This window comes from Mastigoproctus giganteus, chromosome 13 (assembly GCF_048544385.1).
Source record: "Mastigoproctus giganteus isolate SK-2022 chromosome 13, ASM4854438v1, whole genome shotgun sequence".
Classification (NCBI taxonomy): domain Eukaryota; kingdom Metazoa; phylum Arthropoda; class Arachnida; order Uropygi; family Thelyphonidae; genus Mastigoproctus; species Mastigoproctus giganteus.
In genome coordinates this window covers 64,617,582-64,643,958 of record NC_143587.1, presented here as the reverse complement: position 1 = coordinate 64,643,958, position 26,377 = coordinate 64,617,582, and the positions used below count along the sequence as shown (strand labels likewise).

At 37.6% G+C, this 26,377-nt stretch overlaps 1 protein-coding gene across 1 annotated transcript in view; it reads right to left on the bottom strand.

Annotated features, from left to right (window-relative positions):
• Nucleotides 1–5,622: 5,622 nt before the first annotated feature.
• The window catches only part of LOC150076126 (uncharacterized), a 39,094-nt gene continuing 18,339 nt past the window's right edge, over nucleotides 5,623–26,377 (bottom strand). The window contains exons 3-7 of the mRNA XM_090387681.1: nucleotides 16,911–17,043; nucleotides 10,563–10,691; nucleotides 6,811–6,928; nucleotides 5,973–6,082; nucleotides 5,623–5,785 (exon numbers count right to left, since the gene is read on the bottom strand). Coding sequence (XP_090243807.1) covers nucleotides 5,657–5,785; nucleotides 5,973–6,082; nucleotides 6,811–6,928; nucleotides 10,563–10,691; nucleotides 16,911–17,043 — 619 coding nt within the window. The 3' untranslated portion in view covers nucleotides 5,623–5,656. The remainder of the gene's footprint in view (nucleotides 5,786–5,972; nucleotides 6,083–6,810; nucleotides 6,929–10,562; nucleotides 10,692–16,910; nucleotides 17,044–26,377) is intronic.

Here is a 26,377-nt window from a genome sequence, read left to right as displayed (position 1 = left end):
GGTAGAAAATGAAAAAGACCTGGGAGTAATTGTGCACTCAGATATGAAATTTTCTGAGCAATGCAGACAGGCTGCCAGGGCAGGTCATGGGGTTTTATCAATGATATACAGGAATTTTGTTAGCAGGGAAAAGGAGGTGATTGTCCTTCTGTATAAGGCAATGGTCAGACCACGCCTTGAGTACTGCGTACAGGTCTGAAGGCCTCATTTTAGGAAGGATGTAGATTTGCTTGAGCATGTACAGAGAAGGGAAACAAGATTGGTGAGGGGAATGAAGGGATCCTCTTACCAAGAGAGGCTTAAGTTCTGCAAATTGCAGCGGCTGGAGACTAGGCACCTGTGAGGTGATCTGATTGAGGCGTATAAGGCCTTGAATAGTTTGAGCACGCTGAATTTTGATGGGATCCTTCCACTTGTTCAGATTGCGAACCTAAGGGGGCATAAATTCAAATTAAGAAAGGACAGATGTAGAATAGATGTGCGGAAATTTGCCTTTAGCCAGCGGGTGGTTAATTGCTGGAACAAACTTCCATCTGTCGTTGTGGAAGTTGATAGGTTAAATAAATTTAAGGAGGAACTGGAAAAACATTTAGAAGGAATGGTTGTGTGAATTTTTTTTTTTTTTTTTTTGGCTGATGCTGCATAAGCTCATGCGCTTGCTTTCTTGCATCACATGCCACTACTGTTACTACTACCTATTACGAAGTGGGTCCTCTACTTGAAATACCAACCAGGATAGATGAGATTGACATTCTGGATAATCAGGTTGTGCCTTTTGGCGATCATTTCAGGACATTCATGGTTTCCATACTGTTCTACTATTCTATTTCAAGATGACCACTGTCCTGTTCACGGGGCCTTTATTGTTTTAAGTACGCGGAATCCGAAGAAATGGTAAGGGAAATTAAATTGTCCAACGAAACTCTAGATTTAAATCCTGTAGAAAGTGTACGAGGCTGTCTTGAACGGAAAATGAAAACACTCAACAGCATTCACGAAACTTGAATTAGGATCTCAATTGTTTTCAAAATGGCCTACTATTGATAGATTATTATTTAAGTGATTTAAATGGGTCAAAGTTGAATCTCTACCAACGAGAATTCATGAAGTGATTCATTCTAAAAAAAAACATTACGCATTATTAATTGAAAAATTACACAGCTGATTAATTTTTTTTGTCCGGTATCTGCATATGGATTATACTGCGATACCCTTAAGATCTATGAGTACCACTCTGTTGATAGTTGGTCGCCCTATCGGACACAACTATAAATATGCTCGCAGGTTAGGTAATAAATGCAAGGTGCCACGATCGAGGGAGTTAATAGACTTCCAGCGCGGAATGATATTATGGTGCCACATAAGCAGTCGGTCTGTACATGACATTTCAACTACACTGAAGATTCCTAGGTCGACGACTGATGTGATCTGTAAACAGAAGCACACTGGTACTAAACCCGAGACGAAACAACCCTGGAAACCACCGAAGCTGAGGGAAGGTAAGATACCCCAGCTTCGGTGACAAATGTCAGTGCCAGGTGCTTCGTGGGTAACGCACTTGGTGGATATCGCCGTCCTTCCCACATCGGGTGGAGAAGGCCTGATTCGAATTCCGTCGATGAAGCCAGGAATTTTTAAGGGCCTTTTTCACAACGTGGCTGAGTTATTCGGTCTCAGGCGAAGGTAGCATGTTTTTTCTATCGAAAGCTCAAGGCTTTTCGTCTAGCAAGCAGAAAATCGGCGACAGAACACATGCAATTTACAAACAATATACAGGGTGTCTCAAAAATATTGGTACAAACGTTTAGGGGAGGTAGGTAACATCTAAAGGAATGTGAATTGCATAGGAACCCATAACCGGAAACGTCACCGTAAGTCGGTAGACGGCGCGGTAGTCGCCGCACGAAGAGCATGCATCGATATACGAACTGGCAGACATACACCTAGTGTATGTCTGCCAGCTCACAGGCAGGCTGATTCCCAGTACCCGTCCACGCCACGAGGAGGCGGGCCCAACTATACACGTACTAAACTAAATGTAATATTTCAAGCACCCATAGGAATAAGCGCATGTCATATGGGTCCAGCAGCCTCCTATAATCACGTACGGAGGTGATTACCACAAAGAATCCCGCATCCAATGCAGAAAGTGTAATAGCAATAGATGCCAGCAGTTCCCGTACCCAGGAAGCCCAAATATGGGTACAAGCAGTTTAAAATCCCGTCTCTAATAAACTGGAGACCAGCGAATCCTGCCCCCTAAGGGGCTAGCAAAAAAAAATAAAAAAAAAATTTAATGGACAAAATATTATTACGTTTCAAAAAATAAAATAAAGAAAAAAAAATAATAAATTAATTAGATAAAATATTAAAATAATAATTATTATTAAAAAAAGTAGCTTTGTTGAGTATAGAAGTCAGCTCAGCAATCCACGTCGTCTGTTGAAAACCTGTGTGGCAAATTCCTGTAGAGCTGAAAAGGCATTTTGATTTTCAATAAGATATCTTTCATTTCCAGGAGATAAATTATGCACTCTACTAGATAATTTTTGTCTTAAATCTTGGTAAACTGGGCAGAAGAATAAGACATGACTCCAGTCTTCAGAGGCTGGAGTCATGAAACAGTTATCTGTCGTAGATAGATTGAATTGAAGAAGACGAGCTTTCAAAGAACCGTGACCTGTTAGAATGTATGATGTAACAATGCTTGGGTAGAACCAAAAATGATTACTTTTTGAGGTAGTGAATTTAATATCAGGTATAAAACATCTGGTCACTGCTCCTTTCGTCGAGAAATTCCATCTCACTTGCCATCTTTTATGAAGCTCAGTCCAACATTTTGCTTTTTCATTCTTTGGATCGGCAGTGGGATCATAGGTCAAATCGGAAAAAGTTAAGAGGATGTCCTTTACGAATATAGTAAGCAAAGCCTTTGTACGTAAGATACAGATCCAGAGGTAACAAGCCTGAGACGGCTTGTAAAGATGCAGTTGAAACCGTTCTACAAGTTCTCAGGAGAGCTAGCAAACAGGTCCGTTAGACACTGTCCAGTCTGGTTTGAACTGTAATAAGTTTGGTTCTGTGAAACCATATGCTGGCTGCATATGTAACGATTGGAATAAACACTGTGTAGTATAGAATTCTGAGGGTTCCCTTTTTTAATCTCCAGTCCGGCCGAGAGATTTTGAATAACATGGCCGTAAAAGTTTTCACTTTTTTGGAAAGATTCTGGATGTGTTGTAAGAATTACAATTTTTTCATAAAAAATAATACCAAGATGCTTATAAGTGGTAACAAATGGCAGAGATACTCCATTAAACTTGACAACCGGAGGTCTATTATGGTCTAGTTTTCTGTGAAATATCATCATCTTGGTTTTAGATGGTGACACTCTTAAATTATTTTTCAGAGTCCAATCCAGTAGTTATCGAGTACAAAGTCAGCCCGTTGTTCCAATTGGGACCTGGAGTTACAATGTACTAAGATGGAGAGATCGTCGGCAAAGGCAATCATTTGCACATCGGCCGTGTTGGAGGGAGAAGACAGCCAATCATCAAAACAGCCCATACGATAACCACACTTTCTCCGCGTTTCACAGTTGGAATGTGATGTTTGACTTTTGCGCCGCCACTCTCCCATGTAACCCGAATCCGCGAAGCTTCTTACATGGTGTGTTCATACATGTCTAACCTAAACCTCTGTTGAACGCATTAAATGCGAAATTTCCCTGCAAAACATAAACGTTTTGCAGGGATGCGTCACGAGATTGTCGTACTACCCTCCCTAGTACCCTCTGGTCACGTTCAGTGAGCGTCCATGAGTTCCCTGCGCTTTGCTAGACATTGATGGTACCCTCACGCTTCCACTGGCAACATCACCGACGGCAATTTTGGACGGCCTAAGCTGTCCAAAGCTGTTTCTATGTGTCATGACAAGAACGCTGCCTCGTGTAGATCACTTTTCTTATATATCGGTCTGAGTCACTTGTTTATCGGGGAAGATCTAGTGGACTATGAAAACAACGATGTCATTAACTAATCTAGATGAAACACCTAATACCAAATATATCAGAACATAAGCAGATACTTCGGAAGCGCCACAAATATTCAATGGGACTGATGTTAGGTGAATTGGTAGAACTTTGGGAGATGAGTAACTCCATCTTTGTGATCTTCGAACAAATGTTTGAAATACGGACCCTGTGATGTTAACACTGCCATCTGGGAAGACGCCCACCCAAGTAATACCGGCAGCATGGGGTGCAGATGTCGTGCAGCTCGCGTATGGCAGATGTCTACTGTGATGCGAGACTCCAACCGCATCCCATATCATTATAGAACCACTAAACACTTCTCTGTTGTGTCCCAACACACAGAAAGGTGCAGTTTCTTTGACTGTCCTGATTTTAAGTACCGAATATATTTAACGTTTAAGTAAAATAAGTTGTGTGTTTATATTTGGATTATGTGTAATGGTAACTCAATCTTATAACTACTTAACTTCATAGTTACTTCATGGCATTGATTGCCTCAACGAGGCATTAATGAATTTAATAGTGAGTTTAAATGAACCTGATTGCAGAAAAGGTACATAAAATCAACAATTTCGAGCTTAGTGAAGAAGTATGAACATTTTGGTTTTGTAATGGACAATAATCAGCCAGCTATTGGCAGAAAGAAGTCCATGAGGGCGTCTGAAAATATTGCAGATTAGTCGTAGCCAAAGGAAACGTGTGAAATGATTGTTACCACAGCTGGGATAAAAACAAACATCTACTTTAAAAGCATTGTTCGGAAACTGTTTCACTTTAAGGAAACAGTTTCAAAAGATATGAAACTGTTTCCTTAAAAAATGAAGATGCAAGAATTCACTGATGAAATGCACCTCAAACTGAGCCGCTATATCAATTTTTTTTTTTTTTTTTTTTGATAGTTGTTGGCGCATCGGCTTCTGTGGCAATAATGCACCTCCCAAGGTTTTTGCAGTACTTTGATCCAAGCCCGAGGCGGGAATCGAACCCGCGACCTTTGGGTTGCCGGGCAGGTACTTTACCCACTCGGCTAGCCCGGTCGGCCCGCTATATCAATAAACGGAATATGCATGTGAGGGCAGTAACAACCCCTGCACAGTTCAAGAACGATCGGAATGAACATGGAAGAAACATTTCTCCAACAAGATAGAAAAAGACCACATATGGAAAATGCGGTTCTCCATTTCTTGAAGGAACATTTTTTGGACGTTATGGGATTCGATGGTGTTCGCCACCATGCTTGTGAGATCTGAATCCTAGCGATTATTTCCTATGAAGATTTCTGAAGGATAATGTCCACAGGAACAATTTGCTTGCCAGTGAAGAACTTGAAGGGGGAATCACAGTCGCCGTGGAAATATCTCTGAAGAAATATTTGTTGGGGCTATAATAAACTTCGACATCTGCCAATGGTCTTGGATGCATCGGATCACTTGCTGAATATATTTTTGTTTGAATAATTAAAGTCACATATCTTACATGCTTACAAACTCATAACTGTTAGAGCAGTACGTAAGAAAAAAAAGAACAAGCACGCAAAGGAAAAGCAGCATTTAGGAAAAAATCTGTAAAACAGAAACTCCAAATCAGTATTCCGTATCAAACCAAAATGTTTATTTAGAATTTCTAATGCTTTGATTCTCCTTTCACGTTAAATATCTTGCGGGGTGGATTTGTCTTCATTTCGGCTGCGTGAATCTTCTGTAATTCATTCTCCATTTGTTCTGAATGTGCTTCCAAGAGGGTGTCTATACACTGCAAAAAAAAAAGCGAGAGAGGATGTAAATTGATCGTTATCAAACGCAATCATTACAATTAAAATGGTAACTTACTGTTAGTAGCAATACGGGACTTCATTAATAGACATAAATGGCAATTCACATTCTTAGTATATTCATAATCTTAACAGGAAAAGAAGAAAATTTGAGTGGTGAATATTTACTGCTTGATTGAAAGCCTTTGTAAAACAGTGATTGAGGGCAAAGTTATCCATCGTATCTTGAGCTGCCTTTAGTTTAAAGGCTTGTAAGATAATAACGTCACTGTTGAAATCTGTAAAAATTAAACAAAACATTTGAAAAAAAAAATCTTTTACAAAAAAAAACGAAACAAATATATCTTAATAATTATTGTATAAAAATAATAAGTTAATTTCTTAAATTTAAGATCATTTTAATAATTATTTAAGGAAAATAATTTTAACGACCATTAAATGCCAATTTATTCAAGCACGTTTTTCTTGTTTTTTCTTAAGTTGCACAAAAATCAGCAGCATCACTGGTACAGCCGATAGAGTAATTGCGCTAAGGAAACTAAAGACCATGATGCCCAATATATTCTGCCCGTAAAATGTGTATATTATACGGTTGTCTTTCCTTGTTTTTCGGGATGAAAAACTGAAGACAATGAAAGCATGCAGCCCTTGCCCGAGACCGATTAACTCTGCCACCATGCGAAAAAAGGCCATGAAAAGTTCTTCCGGTAGAGGCAGGTTTCAACCCCAGTGAGAGTTCCAGATAAACAAAAACCTGAAATAGAATAACATAAATATCATATTTTCTCGAATACCTGAGGCATATTTTTAATGAAACAAAAATTTGAGTGCGCTGCTTATTGTGTGAATTTAATCCGAAGACTGAGACTCTAAGGCCAATTAATTTCAGCGTTTCATTCGCTAGTCTGACCGTACTGTGAAACAAGTATTTTGTGGATTATCGATATTTTATTAAGATCGTAGTAACAGTATTACTTTCCATTTGCTGAAGGGATACCCTACTTACTGTCTATTGTCTTTTCGCAAGGTATTGGCCACCTTTCTGTTCGAACTTTGTGCAATTTTCTCCGTACTCCCTCAAGTTGCAGCTTACTAATGACATATTTCTTTGGATTGTTCGATACCTACAACGGAAAGAAAATTTAGTGTCAAAGGAGTTGTACGATCAGCGATCGACTGTACATTTAGCTAAACTAAGATGCTTTGGATTATTATTGTTTATTTCTAAATATTCATCTCCAAAAACATAATCACACCAAACAAGCAATATAAACTATATTTTCAGGGTTCCAGTTTAACTTTAGTTTACGTAACCTCAGAGGAGTCAACTGCAAATATTCTTGTACAACTCATTGTGCAATGTTGATCTGAGCTTCATTTTCAATTCTCAATAAGCTATCGCGATATATAAAAAGCCTGTACGAATAAACAGTTATTCACAGGTTGTACCAGATTGGCATTTTATAATTGTTAATATGGTGTTAACATGAATATAACATCCATATTGTACAATACATAACATGTAAACCATTGCAGACACTCAGCTCGTTGGACTGAACTACTACACATTTTTTCTTGAAAACCACAATTAAATGTTGGGAAGAATACCCAAAAGTAAGATAATAATTAATAATAAGATAAATTTAGTTACCGAGGATAATAGAGAACAGATATTTTCCTCGGTAATAATCTTTGTTACCAAGGAAATAAATATACAAGAGAAAATAGCTGAAAAAAACGTTTTCTGGTCTGTAAAAGTCATTTTCAGCTTCATTGAGGACGTTATCATTTGAAAATAGATACCCATGCAGGTGTTTCTTCAAATTTCCGAAGAGGAAATAAACACCAGGGGTTAAGTCTGGATTGTAATGAGAGTGGTTTAACTCCTAGAATCCTCAGTCTCTCAGAGCAGCAATTGCTTTAGTCTTCAACACACGAGCATTGTCATGAAGACTCAGTTTCCTTCTCCTCCGTTCTTTTATGGTCCTTGTTAAATTTTTTGGGAATATCAGTATAGACAACTACAGTGACTCTTTTATCATATAACATGCAATTTATCAAAAGAGTTCCTTTCATGTCCCTAAAATGGTGGTAATGATTTCCGGATGGGTTGTCTTGATTTTTTTCGGGAGTGGTGATCCATAGTGTTTCCACTGAAGAAGCAAGGAACCTCATGTAAATTTCCCAATTCTCTGTTCCTTTATGGTTGCTCTTAAATTTTGAAAATAAAATAAAAAAAATAGGCAACTCCAGATGAGATCCAGTGATTGTTTTCTTGTGTGTGCAGTTTATCAAATGAATTCTTTCCATGTCCTAAGAAATGGAGGCCATGATTTTCAACGCGGAGAGTTAAACCATCAATTTTTTAGGAGTGGTTTTCCATGGTGTTTCTATTGCACGCATTCGAGTTGTTTCTGGATCTCAACGTTGAACCCATGATTTGTTATTAGTTACAATTCTTGAAAGAAACCCTTGTGCCATCTGCCATCATATATGTTCAAATTTTACTCACAAATTGGAAGCCTGCACTGTATCTGAAGAGTGTGAGAATTCTTAGCCCTACCAAGAACTGACCTTTGATATGACTAAGTATTCGTGGAGGATAGAAAATACCGACCTCTAAAAAATATTTCATTCTCTGGCAATCATAAACATTTTAATACATCTATCCTGCATAACTAGGTTTTCCATATTTTGGCATATTTTTGGGGAGGTCATTTCCGTTGGTCGTCCTCAGAGTAGGTCATCTTCTATAGATTCTCATTCCCATTTAAACTGCTTAGACTAAAATTTTATCTGGTATTGAGAAGAGGCAGCATTACCATATGCAGCTTTCATGTGTTCACGAATAACTTTTAGCATATTTCCTCCTTTTGTGAAATATCTGATGATGGCCTATTGCTGCTTCCATTTCTTGATGTTCATGTTTTCTTTTAGATTGCTTTTAGATTGATTACTTTAAATCTCTTCTGTTCTTTCGAGCTGGACCTGTATAAATAACATAAATATTTACGAGAGTATGATAAAATTACAATTTTTTGTATATCAAGCGTGTTTATAATAAAGGTAGATAACTTATTGAATGCTTTTCGTATGTCCAGTGGCACTTGTTGGTAGCACAGTTGGTATAATCACCGTCTTCCCCAACGCCGGATGGAAAAGATCTCGGTTAGAATCCGTCAATGACGCTAGGAATTTTTATGAGTCCTTTTCACAACGTGGCTGAGTTAGTCGGTCACAAGTGAGGCGAGTATTTTTTTTTCCTTCCGGAAACTCGGGTTTTTCGTCCAGCAAACAATAAATCGACCACAGAACACGTGCAATTTACAGACATATTATGCACAGCGCAATATGGCCTAAGTTGTCCATGCACCTAAAACTCTACAACAACAAACCAACCAGTATGTCCAGTATGATTTGTTTATAGTTCCAAATATCCGTTACCAGCGATATTAATGATTTCATGGATTCTGTACATAATAGTCTTTTGTGAATATGTAAGTCTAAATTTAATTATAGTTTTATTAGAAGAGATTTATTTAGAAAGAGCTGCCTAATTGTTCCTAGTTGGAACAGTTTGGTCCGCTCTTTCTACCTATCTATGCCTCTCAAGTATGTGCACGTACACACATATACAGACTTGGGTTAAAAAAAAAAAAAAGAAAAGAAACACCAGGAAGAGTGCGAAAGTTTACTTTTTCGGTGACGTATCCAAATTAAAATATAACATAGCACTTCCCTGTTCTGCTGCCCTTAAGCGGTACATGGTGAGTTCGCCTGGATGAACAAGATGTCACCAATTCAAACTTGAGAGGAAAGAAACGATCTAGAAAGGTTGTTGCCCTAGGTCTACCTCCAGGTCTGCTGGTGGGAGTGCAGTTGCCTGAAATACCAAAGGTAATAACAAAGAGGTGGGGAAGCTACAAATTTATAAATAAAACGTGAGAGAGAGAAGGTCCCAACTTTAACTTCACCAACCACTTAGGCACTTCGTAGAAAATTCTTCATACTCTAGACATAAAAGAGTTGATGCAATATAGAGAAAAACTGCCATGTGTATATCACGATAGATAAGTTTACCTCAGTTTCTTGGAAACAAATAATAAACGAGATATAAACGCACGGTTTTGTATGTGGTTTGTACAGCTTTGCATGTTGTTTGTTGTTTCTTGCGCAAAGCAAAAAGAGACTTTTTGATTTCTTTTGGTAGGGAAACTAAACTTCACGACTTCGCTGGTAGCGCAGTCATTACGATTGCTACCCTTCCACGCGATGATGAAACGGTTCGAATTCCACCCAGATAGGAGGGATTTTTATGGACTTTTTCTCACCGTGGCCAAGATAGCAAGTCTGGAGAGACGGATGGATGTTCTGCCCCCTACACACCCTGGAAACTCTGAATTTCATTCAATATACAGAGCGGATACACTGACTCCTCGTGGCCTTAAGTTGCCTTTGAGAAAAACGAAAACCACAATTAAATGTTGCTACCAGAAAAGTTTAGTTTTCGTTTTGATTTTTGTTGGAGAAAGTTGTCTGTGAGCCTCGTTTTATTTGAAAGCTATTGCTGTATTCAAAAAATAGAACAGTGGGAAAATAATAAGTACTACCTGGATTTTATTTTGTATAACTTAATTACTGTATATACACAAACAAAACTAAAATTATGAACATTGTACAAAATCTGTGTTTCTTGAACAGATATACAAGTATTGCAACAGACAGTGTATAATCTACGGTAATACAGTTGCAACTTACCTTCTCTTTAAATTCCTGGACTTCAACGTCACTACTTAGATCAAGCAATACATCCCACACAACGCCATGGATGCAATCTTCTAAATAAGAAGAAACTAACTGGTCTACCACTGGCTTTAGAGTTTCGTCCTAATATTCGAATAATTAATTAAACTAATTATATGAATAATAAAAAGAAGAAAGTACAGAGTCTAAAGAGAATCGAAATTTATTTTTCGAAAATTAAATTAAATCTAGGAAAAATTATCAGAAATTAAAGAAACGTGAATATTTTACTGTTTGGGGATTTTATTAATTAACGTTCTCTTCATTTTTAACTGTGTGAATATCGAATTGATGAATGTTGAATTGTCTCGAAGTTGTTTTTCAATGGAATTACCTTCTACCTTTATTATAGCGAATAAAAACGTTCTTATTTCATCATAGAAGAAAATTTTCGGCAAAGAGGACAGAAATTATGCATGAAATTTTGAATGTATCCGTCGCTTTTGAATTTTTACATCCAAAGTGCATCTGTAAGTGGCCTAACATAAAAATCAGAAGGCGCAAGATCAGGACTGTGTACCGGATGTGGTAAGGTCCCAAATTGCACCTTCTAAATTCATTCCATTATAGCATCACGATGAAGATTTTTTCACTGTTTGCTAGGAAACCAATACACTTTATGCCGAACTGCTATCTAAGATTGAATCTAGCCTTCACTGTCCAGACTTTGTAGAAGTGCCCCCCTATAGGATCGTACCAGAGCTAAAAGAGTCCATGATTAAAATTCAATCCATTTCTTTCTCGTATGTTTGTTATGTCCTCACTTGTACTGATTTCCTTGCAGAGCCACAATACACTTGGATGCTTAAGTAATCATTGGAATAAGTTAGACATAAGGTAAATTTAAAGGAGGGACCGTTAGAGACCCAGTCTTCTCGTCTTAGGTTTCTGTACACTTAAAGATTTCGGAGTACTTTGAACTCTTACAAAGGTCTGATCTCTGATACTTGTTGAATTATGAATGAGCCAATGTAAATAAATTTAATCTAAAATTCTCGCTTTATCTCTTAAAACGCGAATATGATAAGTGATAACAAAAGACTATTTAAAAAGTAAATAAATCTTTAGTTTCAAAATGGTAACAATATTAAATGATTGTTTAGTTTCATATAAAACAGGTAGAAAGAGAAACTTACTGGGATATTTAGTTTCCTTTTGCAGCAGCATGGAAATAAAGGAAAATTAGGATTGATTGAATATTAATTACATAAAAAAGTAGTATGGATGCGTGTCATTACATATCATTAAAAACATACATCTTTCCTTCACAGTTAATTTTCCCAAAAGATTGCTACTAAATTGCGTTCAATCTGGAATCTTCAGTCAAGGGCAAAATCCTAAGAAATCCTTAGTTGATGTCTGATTAAGATAATGAATATTTTCAATTCTTTTTTGCAACTGTTTGGAGATACGTATACAACGTATAACTGTAATATCTCTAGCAGGGACTATGACCTTCTCAGTACAGTAAGCGCCAAATTAACAAGCGAGTATCAGTTTTCTAAAATATCAAGTGAAGACTCCTATATTTAAGGAAAGAAAATTAAATTTTATTGCAAATGTATTTTAATAAATTTTTAAAAGAGTTAAATTATATTCCTTCTACATTATTTATCAGTAATCTAAATTACTAGTGTTCAAAAAACCTCAAGAAATAAAAATAATGTTTTATAAACTCATCGGTGTAAGATGTCTCGGAACCTGGTGCATGTGATAATCGCTGGTTTTACCCTTGACTTGGATCTCAGAAGAGCAGGATTAATCTGTGGTTCTCTTCGCGAAATTCATTCTACTTCAGGATGACAAACTGGTTAAACAAATGGTCTGAAAAATGGCAACTGAAATTTAATGCTTTAAAATGTAAGGTTTTGCTCCTAGGCAAATGAAATCCAGGAGATACTTACAAGATAAGGAAGCGGGACTAAAAGTGGTCCAGGACGAAAACGATTTTGGACTGACGTTTCTTTCAGACATGAAGTTTTTCATGTGTAAACCAGTGGTAAGGGAGGCACATGGTGTCTTCTCCATGATATATAAGACCTTCGCAAGTAGAGAAAAGAATGATATTGTTCCTTTATATAATAAGATGGCGACACCGCACTTTGAATATTGTGTCCAGGTATGAGGCCACACTGGAAAAAAGACGCAAAACTTCTAGAGATGGTTCAGAGATCTCCAGACCTCTAGGAGGTTAGGGGATCAGTAAAATGAAAGTGGAAAATATTTTTTCACTGGCAAAAGAGAGAAGAACCAAGGAGCATAAATACAGAATTTTGAGACGTAATAGAAGGCAGCATTTAGAATGAATTAGAATGAATTGCCTGCCACAGAGGAATTGGAGAAGCACTTTTTTCTGCGAAGGTAAAGGTATGAATGTTCGCTTCCCCCCCCCCCCCCTTCTTTTTGGCAGATACAGAAAAAGCCTTTTTCTGCATCTTTCAGCCATTATAATACTAAATACTCATACAAGTTGTTCAGCTCACAAGTGATATATTTGGCAGAGAAATTAGCTTTTAATTTTGAGAAGCGACGCATAGCTTGCATGTCAAAACGAATTAGAAACACTAACAAATAAATAAATAAAAATTGGGAACTCTGGTCTATAGATTTATTCTGCACAAGTACTGGCAACGTCATCACAACTTCCATCACCATATCAACAAAGTATGCTTAGACGGACATAGCGTGTCTATAATAATATGATTAAGAATACTGCGTGATAACTGGTTGCTACCTACACTGACTGAGTGATCACTGAATTATCATCACCTAACTAATACCGTGTTGGGCGACCGTTTTCAAGGATAGCAGCCACTATTCGCCTAGGCATTGACTCCACTAAATGTCTGAAAACGTCTGTAAGGATCTGCTGCCTGCAAGGCTTTCCATAGTGTCGGAATAGATGACGGTTGCGTGTCCATACGTCTCATTTCCCATTCCAAAACATCCCACAGGTGTTCAATTGGATTGCGGTCAGGTGAATTTGGAGGTCAATCAAGATGTGTGATATCTTCACTATGCTCCTAGAACCACTTGTGCACAGTGCGGGCCCGATGACACGGTGCACTGTCGTCTTGGAAGATTTCGTTTCTGTCCGGGAAAAAGTGCAACATGGCAGGGTGTACATGGTTTCCTAAGAGCTGCCGGCAGACCTCATCAGTGAAACGTTGGTACATACTCACCAGAGGTCCTAGTTCTTGCCAGCAAAACATGTCCCATATTAATCAACTACTGCGTCCTGCATGGACAGTGAGCGCCATGCACGATGGGTCTGTGGGCTCGTGTTGCTTGTACCATACACAAAGGCATCGGCCTGCATGTTGCACCAGGTATTTGGACTCATCCGATTAGCACACTCGTTTCTAGTCCTGCCGTGTCCAACCAGCGTGTTGACACCACAGCATTTGCTGTCGACGATGATCAACGGTGAGGAGAGGATGTCTCTTGGGTCTGCTGTGAAATCCATACGTCTGAGTGTGTTGGGATATTGTTCTTGCATTCCCCATATTGTATTGCGATGCCAACTGTCGCACAGTGACCTGCCTTTGAGCCCGTACAACGCACTAAACTCTTCGCTCACCACAAACATCCATCCACCTTGTGTAATGCTTTACAGTTCTGTCGGCGGAAGGTAGTTTGACCCGTTCGATTCCATTCTTTGTACACCTTAACCACAGTGGGCCGGGAGCAATTGAAGACCTACCGTTTCCGGTTATGAAGCACCTGACGCACAAACTCCCACAACCATGCCCTTTTGAAACTCCCTGGCCTCTTTATGTCCTATAACTGCTACTTTATCACTTTGACTTACACGATCAGTTGAAAATTACCATTGCTCTAGCGTACGAAGCTGTTCTGTTTTTCATACTGTGAGCTATACAGAGTAGTCCATTACAGAGATGGCGTAATCATAATTCAGTGATCACTGAGTGTATAATATACTATTGTAGTATATAACCTGTGGAATTTAACAACTTCAGTTCAAAGTGATATCGAAACTATATCGTTTGCAAGATAACTTACTTTTTTGTTCCTTGTCTTTTTGGAGGAGCAAGTATAACAGGCTCTGGTAATGTAGTAACTGGCACAGGGACACGGGAAAACTGTTAAAAAGAGGAAAACCTAAGAAAACGTGACACTGATATTGTGAAAACACCATCAAGAGAACCTCATATAAAATTTTGTGAGTGAATTAACAAATAAAACACGCTGTTCTTTGGTGATACGGAAGAGAGAAGCAGAGAAAGGGAGATTGGTCTGAAGGAGCAAACTGGATGCACACGTCAAGTTACATATTAAACTGAAATTGTGCGCACATATGAGCGAACGCAGTTATTATTATAATATGCAAATAATTGTTCTTTTAAATAGAGTACTTGACCGAGCGACACTCCGTTCGATTATTCATATCAATCATGGTCTAATAACACACGAAAGATTCATTGCGGTGAAGAGTGGCTGGCAGGACGAAATCATCGGCTAATATAAGAGCTATTAAGCTCATTCCTCTTCTAATATATCGAAAGTCTTGCATGGTGCGAGCAAAGGCCTCAATGCCGCTTTAGATCCTCGCGGTGGCACAGTGATTATAATCACCGTCCTCCAACACTGGATGGAAAAGAACTGGATTCGGATCCCGTCAGTTGCTCGAGAAACTTTATTTTCCAAGCTGAGGCTGAGTTAGTCGGTCTCATGCGAGGGTAACAAGGTTTCCAGACAGCTGCAATTTACAGACATGATACATGTGGGAGTACGAGTGTTTTTCCTCGAGTAACTCTAATACGAAATGTTTCTTTTAAAATGATACTATAGCAAAATGGCGCCCTCATCCCCTAGCTAGCATTTGCTATTGATGCCTCTTAAATTGCCAGATTTTAGAACAACTAGAAGACCGTTGAGCATTAGCAATGTGGCAGAAATCCTTGATGATGCTACTGTACTAATAGAAACACACTGATTTAGTTAGTTATGCTAGCAAAATTTGTTTATTTTATTTAGAGAAGTTGCTAAGCTGGACTGTTCCATGACAAGGATGATCGATGAAGGGGTAAACTGCCCCCCCTCCATGATTATTCCGAAAGCATTTTATTATGCTATTACTCTTCTCCTAAGAAAATTTGATGGTAATTATTATTGCATGTTGATTTAAGGCTGTCTTTCATATGCTGGTAAAGGGCACAGGCAGCCTCTTTCGTACATAATATGAAGTCATTTAACATTGGAATTCATTATGGCATGAATTAGGGCATTAATTTTTAATGCATTAAGATGAGTATGCGGTTATTGTTTGATTTGCATACATTATTATGTTATTTAACAAAAAGTAAAATACAAATTGTAATATCAGTTTAGGAAAAAACCCCTCACAATCATGATTGAAACACTCCCCGTACCTTGAAACACTATAGTGAACCGATTAAACGCAGAACTGCATGGCAACGTTGTAGAGAAGAACAGCTGACAATATTCATGACATCACATTCTGTATAGCAATAATGAATATACGAGACAGGAAAGGACCATCAACATAACAGGTTTATTCAACTCGTATTACAACAGTTACGCATGGTCGCACAGCAATTGCCACTGCATACACGAACGACAACATCAGATACCATAGATAATTAACATACGTCACCAACAAAGCTAATACCTCGTTGCATTTCATCATACTAACTTGGCTCATATTTGCTGTAAAACGTTCAAATGCTAGAAAATAAAGATTTTAAGCACAGCTCTACAAGAGCCAATAGGCAGTGAACATTTGTTAGATCGCGTGTCCTGGGATTTCGGCATAACGGACACCAGCCAAGGCCGGATTCACCAAGGTGCAGTGGCGCAGTTGTTACAGGCCTCCAACGTCGTGGGGTCCCGGACCAACAGAAACTGATAATGATCTTATTTTAAGGCCTCTAAAATGTGTGCGCCAGGTCCAAAAACCACCTAAAACCGACATTGGCACTAGCGCATTTTGGATGGATACTGGTCATAATAAATGCATACGTAACCAGGTTATGAGGCATAAATAGACATTATATCATGTTCGTAAATTGTGTATGGTCCAATGGATTGGATGTGGTGGTTCCGTATCATGACCACTACGATTTCCTGCGCTTCTTTCTTCGAGAAATTTAAAGAACTCCCACGAGTATTTGCTACTTTATACACTAGGGAGCGCACAATATGTTAATTTAGAGAGGTGTAAAAATCAGACCGTATATAAAACAGATTTGCGATCAAGTACAGAAGTCAAATAGTGAAATTATTAGAAAGAAATTGTAATGATTCTTCCATTAAACTTACTCGTTTCGGTTGACGAAGATCAATTTCGGGAGAAATGAAATAAGGAAATGGATGTTCCTCTCCAATATCCGGTAATAGGACTGGTGGCTTTAAAGAACGACTTTCTAAATCCACTTCAGAAGGATATCCTATTCTGAAGAATTCATAACTTGAATAGAATTGATTAAATAAACTCTGTAATGATCAAATTTCAGCTCTATTACTTAATTTTATATATATATGTTACTTATATTATATTACCTTACAAGTGGCGGCCAATTTTATGCCTTTAAGAGAAAATCTAAAATTTTTATTTATAACTAAATTAATAAATTGAAATATAATTTTAAAAATTTGAGAAAGCTTTCATTTTTCTTTAAAATTAATCACAATAGATACGCTTAAGACAACCATAATATGTACTATTATTGAGATTACTAAATGATTATTAGTTAGCATGAATTCTACCTGTCTATCCAACGATGGCTCTCTTGCTATTGATTGTTCTTTTATTCCGTTTCCGGGTTTTAAATCCTCTATTTTTGCGAAGGAGGAGAAGTTTATACAAGTATAGTTCACTGCATACATCTTTAGATATCAAGGTTAATTCTCATTTCTTTAAAATACTCCTAGAGTGGAGAAATCCTCATTTTCACTAGACAGAAATTCCTCTTCTGAATTGTTTGGCTTCTCTTTTTTCTTCAGGTTGATGAATATTCTATAATTCACAGTAAGCTTAGTATAAATCTTATTTTCGGTATTTCCAAAATTGCCAATAGGTTCCTGAAGCTGACGTTCGTATACATCCACAGCATCAGAATTTAGTAGAAAAAGCCTACAAGCTTCGAAGCTCTTTGCTGTTGATTATGATTTGGCATTAATTCAATTACGTCTTTGGGAAGCGGTGAAAATGATACTTCAACTTCATTTGGATGCTGTATATACCAATTCCTCACAGGTTTCTCCCATTTTAATGGAACAGAGACAGCCACATCTGATTGTAAGATTCGTGTGGCATTTGGGTAGAGTGCCATGACTTCTACTTCTGACTCACTGTACATAACACTCAACTGATAAGCAAGAAGTAGCCATCAACAAAGAGAATAACTGCAAATATGACATCCTTTCTAATAAGAAATATATGGAAAATACTAAAAATATATTTAAAAAATACTTCGCGTGTCACTGTCACTTTAAACGACACCCCATTCTAGTGGTACTCATACAGGAATCCTCTTATATGGATATATAATTACAAGGCAACACATTTTCCCATCTGTTGAAAATGTAATGGTTTCTTTCAATTTCTTCTCATTTTATATACTGTAGAACTTCAAGAAACCACTTCTAATTGCCAGCTTCTGACACAAGAACTTGTCTGAGAGTTACTGGCTTAAAAAAGCAAGTTAAATACAGCTGGAACCTTAATATGCTTGTTTTTACTATGTCAAATGATACTGTTTCATCCACCAGCTGGTTTTTATATAGAATAACCGTATAGCTATCATAGAATTAGAACAGATTGTTAAAATTAACGTATCATACCAGTATTCCATAAATAATTGTGTTCAGAATTAACTAACAGCTTGTAAATACGTAGTTAAACTTAATTTAATCATTTTCCTCTAAATATGCGTTAAATTCGACCAAATTATACGCTTGTAATACTTGAGTTATTTTATACTTTTTTATGTACACCCTTCTAGCCAGACAACTGTACAGGAGGTAAATATTAAGATTAATAATAATATTTCGAATTGATTCCGTAGTTCTGTCACTGGCATTTTTGCCAATTTTAAGTAAACGTGAAATTCCAATATTTTTGCCACCTCGATCACCCGGAATCTTTTGTAAGCTGACAATTCTTCGAAGGGAAGTCGTGTAGAGTCTTGCGCAGTGAATCACCGTCACACACTGCTATATTTAGAAGAGGTTTGTTACAGAACGAAATCGATAAGTCTGTGGCTACCCTTGGAATTCTAGTTACGATCATTTTCTTGTAGCTATAAGGAGAAGGCAGAGAAGCATTCTTAATGTTGTAAGGACCCAGCCTTACAATAAATTATAAAGTTTGTTAAATATTGGAAGAATTAATTGTGGCGTATATAGTTAGTTTCAGTCAAGTATCATTTGTTAAGAAACACTGAAATTCGAAGGTTAGTCCAAACACACCCAGTTAGTTAAATCTCGGTTGTATGGAAAAATTCCTTAAGCGAGTCAGTAAAAGCAATCATAATGGACCGAAACAAATCCCACTTAAGACAGGAGCATATACTCTATAGAAAGGGCACTGAGTGCGGAAGTGGCCCTATTATAGATTTCACGGTTCGACCTCTAGCAGGTGTGGGCGACTAGAAATGGATATGGGGGTGAGGTCACAAAGAAAGCCTGAAACTCTTAGCTGACCGGAACTTACGTTTAAATTCTAGAAATATCCAGTAATTTCCAGTCTATCGGAAGTTCGATCACACTAGGAAAAAGAAAGCACGCCCACGGAAATGAAGGGAGACGAATAGGATCACGAATGAAAGGATGTGGAAGTCAACGATTGGCCAGTAAGAAAGCGGTGGGAAATTTGAGAGAAAGGAGAGAAGGGAAGAAAAAATTGATACCGGATTCATTCGGGGAGGAGTTTTTGTGGTGGAAGCAGTCCTGGGGAGATGGAAGCTGTAGTGGGAGAATTGATTATAAGAATTTATTTTGTGAAAGTCTAGAGTCGGAAGTATCGTTCCCTTGAAGAAGTTAATGCAGTCTATGGAGGAAGAATGGTGAAACGCCCTAGAAGCAAATTTCTCGATTGAGCAGTTGAGTGACTAGTCGACCCGAAAGGTATCCCAGTCCTCGGACGCAACGCAGATGGAAGAAGAAAGGAGATAAGATCCCGTATTATCTTCAGCCGTGCCGTACCCGGTAGAGAAACCCAGGATAGATTACTGTGTTCCCCGGATGAGCAACCTTTCGTTTTCCAGTCCTCACCCCGAGCAGATAGGAAGAGAGACCGAGCAGGGAGGAATACCAGACCATTGCGTAAGTGTTAGAATAAGTACTGAGAATATAATTTGTAAAAAGGGGAACTAATTTAATAATGAAAAGGACTCTAGGAGGACGCTATAAGTTATAAGAGAGAATGTCAAAGTACTAAATATATATACATATATATTTGAACGAGTGTAATACTTAAGGAGTGATAATTCAATTTAGTATAGAGATCAGAGTAATGCAATTTAAGAGTAAGTTAACCTGTAGTAGGAAGTAAAAATTTTGTCCTTGAATTATTGTGAATGTTAAATTGCTGTGAGTATGACTTATTTGGGGTAGAAAATGATTAAACAGGTAAACAATTAAATGAGCATCTAGCCCTAATTGTGAAATAGTGGATTAATTGAACGGAAAGGTAACTAAGTAAATTGGTTGGATATTGTTGACTGTTGACATGTTTGCAAGTAAGGATTCTGGAATGAATATATATGTATTTCCTAATAAGTTGGGAAACGAGCACTTATGAAATTATATTTTGTCTGTTCATTGGCTGATGGTGGTTTATTGACTTACATGGACTGTTAAGGAGCAAAGAGACAGATTGTGCATTGTGAGGGGTAATAAATGCCCGGACCTACTGAAATCTTTGTAGAGCAACATGAAGAGACACAGTGATATATATGTAGATATATATAAGTATTAGGATTTAGTAGTTCTTTTGATAACAAGGTTGACTGTAAATTACAAGATATATACACATTTAAAAATTAGTAAAATAACAAGTGTCAAACTAAATACTGTATTCTGTTAAAGGTTATTGAAATTTTCTTATATATAATATGACAATAAAAAACAAATTTGTATATTCTACATTCTTGTGTGTGTGTCTGTCATTTCTAAACTCAGCCAGTCCAGTGGAAGAATACCTTAATATATTAGGGGTCCCCGTGAGTCTGGGAATTTTCTGAAATCAATCAAGTCAGGTGTTAAAGTGGGAGGGGTTAAAATAAGGGGATAAAAAAAATATATATATAACATAATATAATATAATTGTAGGCCTCTTTGAGGAATAGGATTTTCAGAATAATAAATAAAATAGCTTCTTACCCACCCCCCACAATTGGCGAGCGAAAGCCAGGATAATTCTTCACGACGGAAGGCTGAGTTCAGAACGACAAAAAAAAAAAATATATATATGTATATATATATGTAATCCAGTTGCTGAAACTGATAGAAAAAAATTCAGCTGGCGAGCCAGAAAGTGAAAAGTGAAAAAGTAAGTAGTTAAAGTGGGTACTGAAATAGAATTTCCTTGTGTTTAGAATTAGGTGAATTAAGTTATAGAATAAGAAAGGTATTGACAACAAATAACGAGTTAATTAGATTAAACCCCAACCTCGAAAGATAAGTCATGGCTACAAGGAGAGCGAACAGCAGTAGGGATAGAGAAAGGGAGGAAAATATCAACGGGCAGGAGACATCAGGAGAAACAATTGTTAGTATAGGGAATGATAATAGGGGCCCAATTAAGTTAAGCAAATTTTTAAAAGTATTTAAAGGGGAACCATCAGAAAATGTGGAACATTTTCTGAGAAAACTGAAAATGATTAAGGAAAAGGAAGAATTAACGGAACTAGAAATAGTCATGATGGCGGAATTCAAACTGGAAGGCAGGGCCCAGACTAGGTATTTAGAGGAAACCCAAGGGATGGAAATAGAAACATTAGATAATTTTGAAAAGATATTAAAGAAGTTATTTTCCCCAAAGATCACGTTTCTGGAAGGGATCGGGATATTAAATAATTACAGTCAAAATAATCGCGAAAGCATAGAGGACTATTACAAAAGATTTTTAACAGTAAAATTAAATACTGAAGTATCAGAAAAAGAAAAAAGTGCCTTTGACAAAATCCTGATGGGACAGTTTTTGATGGGGGTCAGAGATAAATATAAGCGAGAAATCCTTAGGAGAAAACCCAATTCATTAGCTGAGGCCATGAAACTAGCCACTGATGAGGAAAAGCTAGATCTCCAAGGTCGGGGGGCAACAAGAGGGGACATAAATATAGTATCAACTGGAGAAGGGACAAAACCGAAAGGTAATAAAGAAAGGGAAGGCGAAATTAAGCTAGAAGGGCTAGAGAAACAGATAGCGGGAATGGAAATAAAATTAAATAAATTATTAGAGCAATTAAACACGAAAAATAATGCACTAGATGAAAATAATAGGCAGGGGGGTGAAAGACCGCAAACGGGGCAGAGCACAAGAGGTAAGTACAACGACACAGAGGGGTGGAAAGGGGAAGTCAAAGAAGTTAGGCGAGAAAGATATGGAAAGAAATGCTATATATGCGGGCGAAGCAATCACTGGGCCAAAGACTGCTGGTATAGGGATAGATATCACGGGGACAGAAATGAACACTGCCAAGACAGGGGCACAAATCAAGGGCAGCATATAAGTATGAATGCTCTGCATCTTAGACACTGGGAAAATAATTCCTGTGAAAAAGGGAGGAATAAATCAGGCAGCACAAGGACGATGCCCCTCACACATAGAAGTAAGTTTATGAATAAAGAACCAATAGTTTTGGCCAATCGAGGACATAAATGGAATCATCAAGGTCAGGTGAAGTGTTATAGGTGCAGCAGATATGGGCATATAGCCAGATTCTGCCGGACTCAGATGGTGGATCAGGGAGTCAAGTATGGGAATACTGATCCCAGAAAGTCATGGAAGATCAAGAGAGGTCGATTTTATCCTTGGCGCTCAAGAAACCTCATATTTGGTCCAATAGAGTGCAAGGATAGGCCAGAAATGAGAGAGATGAATTATGGAAGTCCGGTAAGTGAGAGAAACGACAAGAGATCAAGCTCGGTAATTGAAAGGAAAGAAAAGAAGTGGAAAGAGACTGAAAAAATTGATGTGAAAGGGCGAAAGAAGGGACCCAGACGGCGGAATAGGACCAAAACACTACACGTGGGAACATTAGAAGTAAAGGAGAAAGATAAAGAGAAACATGAAGATAGCGAACTGTTAAATAAAGTGGAAGAAAGTGGAGGTGAAAAGAATGACAACTGGGTAAATGAATCAACAGAGTCGAAGAGAATCGAATGGCCATGGAACCACAGAACTGAAACTTCCTATGGGGAAAGGGCCCTCAAGTTGAAAGAGACAAACAGACTACAACAAATGTATTTAGGAGCAGTATTTAATGAAAACATGGGATGGGAATAGTTTTAGAAAAAAAAAAATTTAAGTAATGTCATGTATATAATTGTATATAGAAAATTTAGAAGGAGGGATAGATTGTAGTTAATAAGTAGGCCCTGGAAGAAGGCACATCCGCCTGAGGACCTGTATAAAATTTATATATATGGGATATAAATTTTTAGGGGGAGAGGGATGCAATGTAAGGACCCAGCCTTACAATAAATTATAAAGTTTGTTAAATATTGGAAGAATTAATTGTGGCGTATATAGTTAGTTTCAGTCAAGTATCATTTGTTAAGAAACACTGAAATTCGAAGGTTAGTCCAAACACACCCAGTTAGTTAAATCTCGGTTGTATGGAAAAATTCCTTAAGCGAGTCAGTAAAAGCAATCATAATGGACCGAAACAAATCCCACTTAAGACAGGAGCATATACTCTATAGAAAGGGCACTGAGTGCGGAAGTGGCCCTATTATAGATTTCACGGTTCGACCTCTAGCAGGTGTGGGCGACTAGAAATGGATATGGGGGTGAGGTCACAAAGAAAGCCTGAAACTCTTAGCTGACCGGAACTTACGTTTAAATTCTAGAAATATCCAGTAATTTCCAGTCTATCGGAAGTTCGATCACACTAGGAAAAAGAAAGCACGCCCACGGAAATGAAGGGAGACGAATAGGATCACGAATGAAAGGATGTGGAAGTCAACGATTGGCCAGTAAGAAAGCGGTGGGAAATTTGAGAGAAAGGAGAGAAGGGAAGAAAAAATTGATACCGGATTCATTCGGGGAGGAGTTTTTGTGGTGGAAGCAGTCCTGGGGAGATGGAAGCTGTAGTGGGAGAATTGATTATAAGAATTTATTTTGTGAAAGTCTAGAGTCGGAAGTATCGTTCCCTTGAAGAAGTTAATGCAGTCTATGGAGGAAGAATGGTGAAACGCCCTAGAAGCAAATTTCTCGATTGAGCAGTTGAGTGACTAGTCGACCCGAAAGGTATCCCAGTCCTCGGACGCAACGCAGATGGAAGAAGAAAGGAGATAAGATCCCGTATTATCTTCAGCCGTGCCGTACCCGGTAGAGAAACCCAGGATAGATTACTGTGTTCCCCGGATGAGCAACCTTTCGTTTTCCAGTCCTCACCCCGAGCAGATAGGAAGAGAGACCGAGCAGGGAGGAATACCAGACCATTGCGTAAGTGTTAGAATAAGTACTGAGAATATAATTTGTAAAAAGGGGAACTAATTTAATAATGAAAAGGACTCTAGGAGGACGCTATAAGTTATAAGAGAGAATGTCAAAGTACTAAATATATATACATATATATTTGAACGAGTGTAATACTTAAGGAGTGATAATTCAATTTAGTATAGAGATCAGAGTAATGCAATTTAAGAGTAAGTTAACCTGTAGTAGGAAGTAAAAATTTTGTCCTTGAATTATTGTGAATGTTAAATTGCTGTGAGTATGACTTATTTGGGGTAGAAAATGATTAAACAGGTAAACAATTAAATGAGCATCTAGCCCTAATTGTGAAATAGTGGATTAATTGAACGGAAAGGTAACTAAGTAAATTGGTTGGATATTGTTGACTGTTGACATGTTTGCAAGTAAGGATTCTGGAATGAATATATATGTATTTCCTAATAAGTTGGGAAACGAGCACTTATGAAATTATATTTTGTCTGTTCATTGGCTGATGGTGGTTTATTGACTTACATGGACTGTTAAGGAGCAAAGAGACAGATTGTGCATTGTGAGGGGTAATAAATGCCCGGACCTACTGAAATCTTTGTAGAGCAACATGAAGAGACACAGTGATATATATGTAGATATATATAAGTATTAGGATTTAGTAGTTCTTTTGATAACAAGGTTGACTGTAAATTACAAGATATATACACATTTAAAAATTAGTAAAATAACAAGTGTCAAACTAAATACTGTATTCTGTTAAAGGTTATTGAAATTTTCTTATATATAATATGACAATAAAAAACAAATTTGTATATTCTACATTCTTGTGTGTGTGTCTGTCATTTCTAAACTCAGCCAGTCCAGTGGAAGAATACCTTAATATATTAGGGGTCCCCGTGAGTCTGGGAATTTTCTGAAATCAATCAAGTCAGGTGTTAAAGTGGGAGGGGTTAAAATAAGGGGATAAAAAAAATATATATATAACATAATATAATATAATTGTAGGCCTCTTTGAGGAATAGGATTTTCAGAATAATAAAGATAACGAAATCCCCCCCCCACAATGTAATTTCCCAACGTTTCGAGTGTGGCGCTATTCAGTTTGTAACTCTGAAAGGTACCTGACCTTTTTGAGTGGATAATCTTGGCAAGGAATCTAAAGAAGTTATTTACTGAAGCTTAATAATTATGTGGCCAAATTGGAGAAGAAACACTTTCTCTGGCTGGTTATCCACTGTTTTATTTAGCTAAATGCCAATTTGAAAGCAAATTTATTATATGATTCTATGCCAAGTCCTGGTATTGTGGGGTTCCTGCTATTGGATGAGGAGAATGACTGTTTATGGAACTTCATTTAAATGTTTTTAGCTGGAAGTTTGAATTCGACCAAAAACATTCTACAATTTTGTATTCGAAAATTTGTTGAACAAACCATTTATTCCCACATGCACCACCTTCAGTCTGCACAGGTGGCATCGTCACCGTCCTCCCCACACCCTGTTTTTCGCATAACAGAGATCCAGAAATAGGTTGGCCTTGACTTCTCTTTTGTAGAAACTCTAAATAAACAGCGTCTTCTAATTTCTTATCACTAGCTTTGTTCATAGTTTTCCTTTTTTTTTTGAGAGTAATGTTCATCGTCTATCTTTGAAGTAAATTTCTTCATTTTTTTCTACTCTTTATGTCAGATATGGTTGCTTTAGCAACGTTAAAAATATTAGCAAAGAGATACACCGATTTCGCCCTTTCCCAGTCTATTAATAATTGTTATCTTGTCTTCCAAAAACTTGGCGTATTAATTTCTCCCGCTTTCATTTTAATTGATACGAGTAAGAGGAGGATGAAGATCTGTTCTGTAGTTTAGAAGTTCGGTAATATCTGAAGGGTGCGTGAGGGGTGGAAGTACGTACTTGAAGAGGATCCAGCGAAGAAGATAGTACTCATCAGACGAGATGAGTACTATCTTCTTCGCTGGATCCTCTGTGCTTGGTTATTGGACGGATGGAGGTTCCATGGATTATAGTCGAGTTGGGTGTGATTTAAGTGAGAACACTATTTGTGTAGATTTATTTGGATTAATCTTAAGAGAAAACTGTGCTAAGTACGT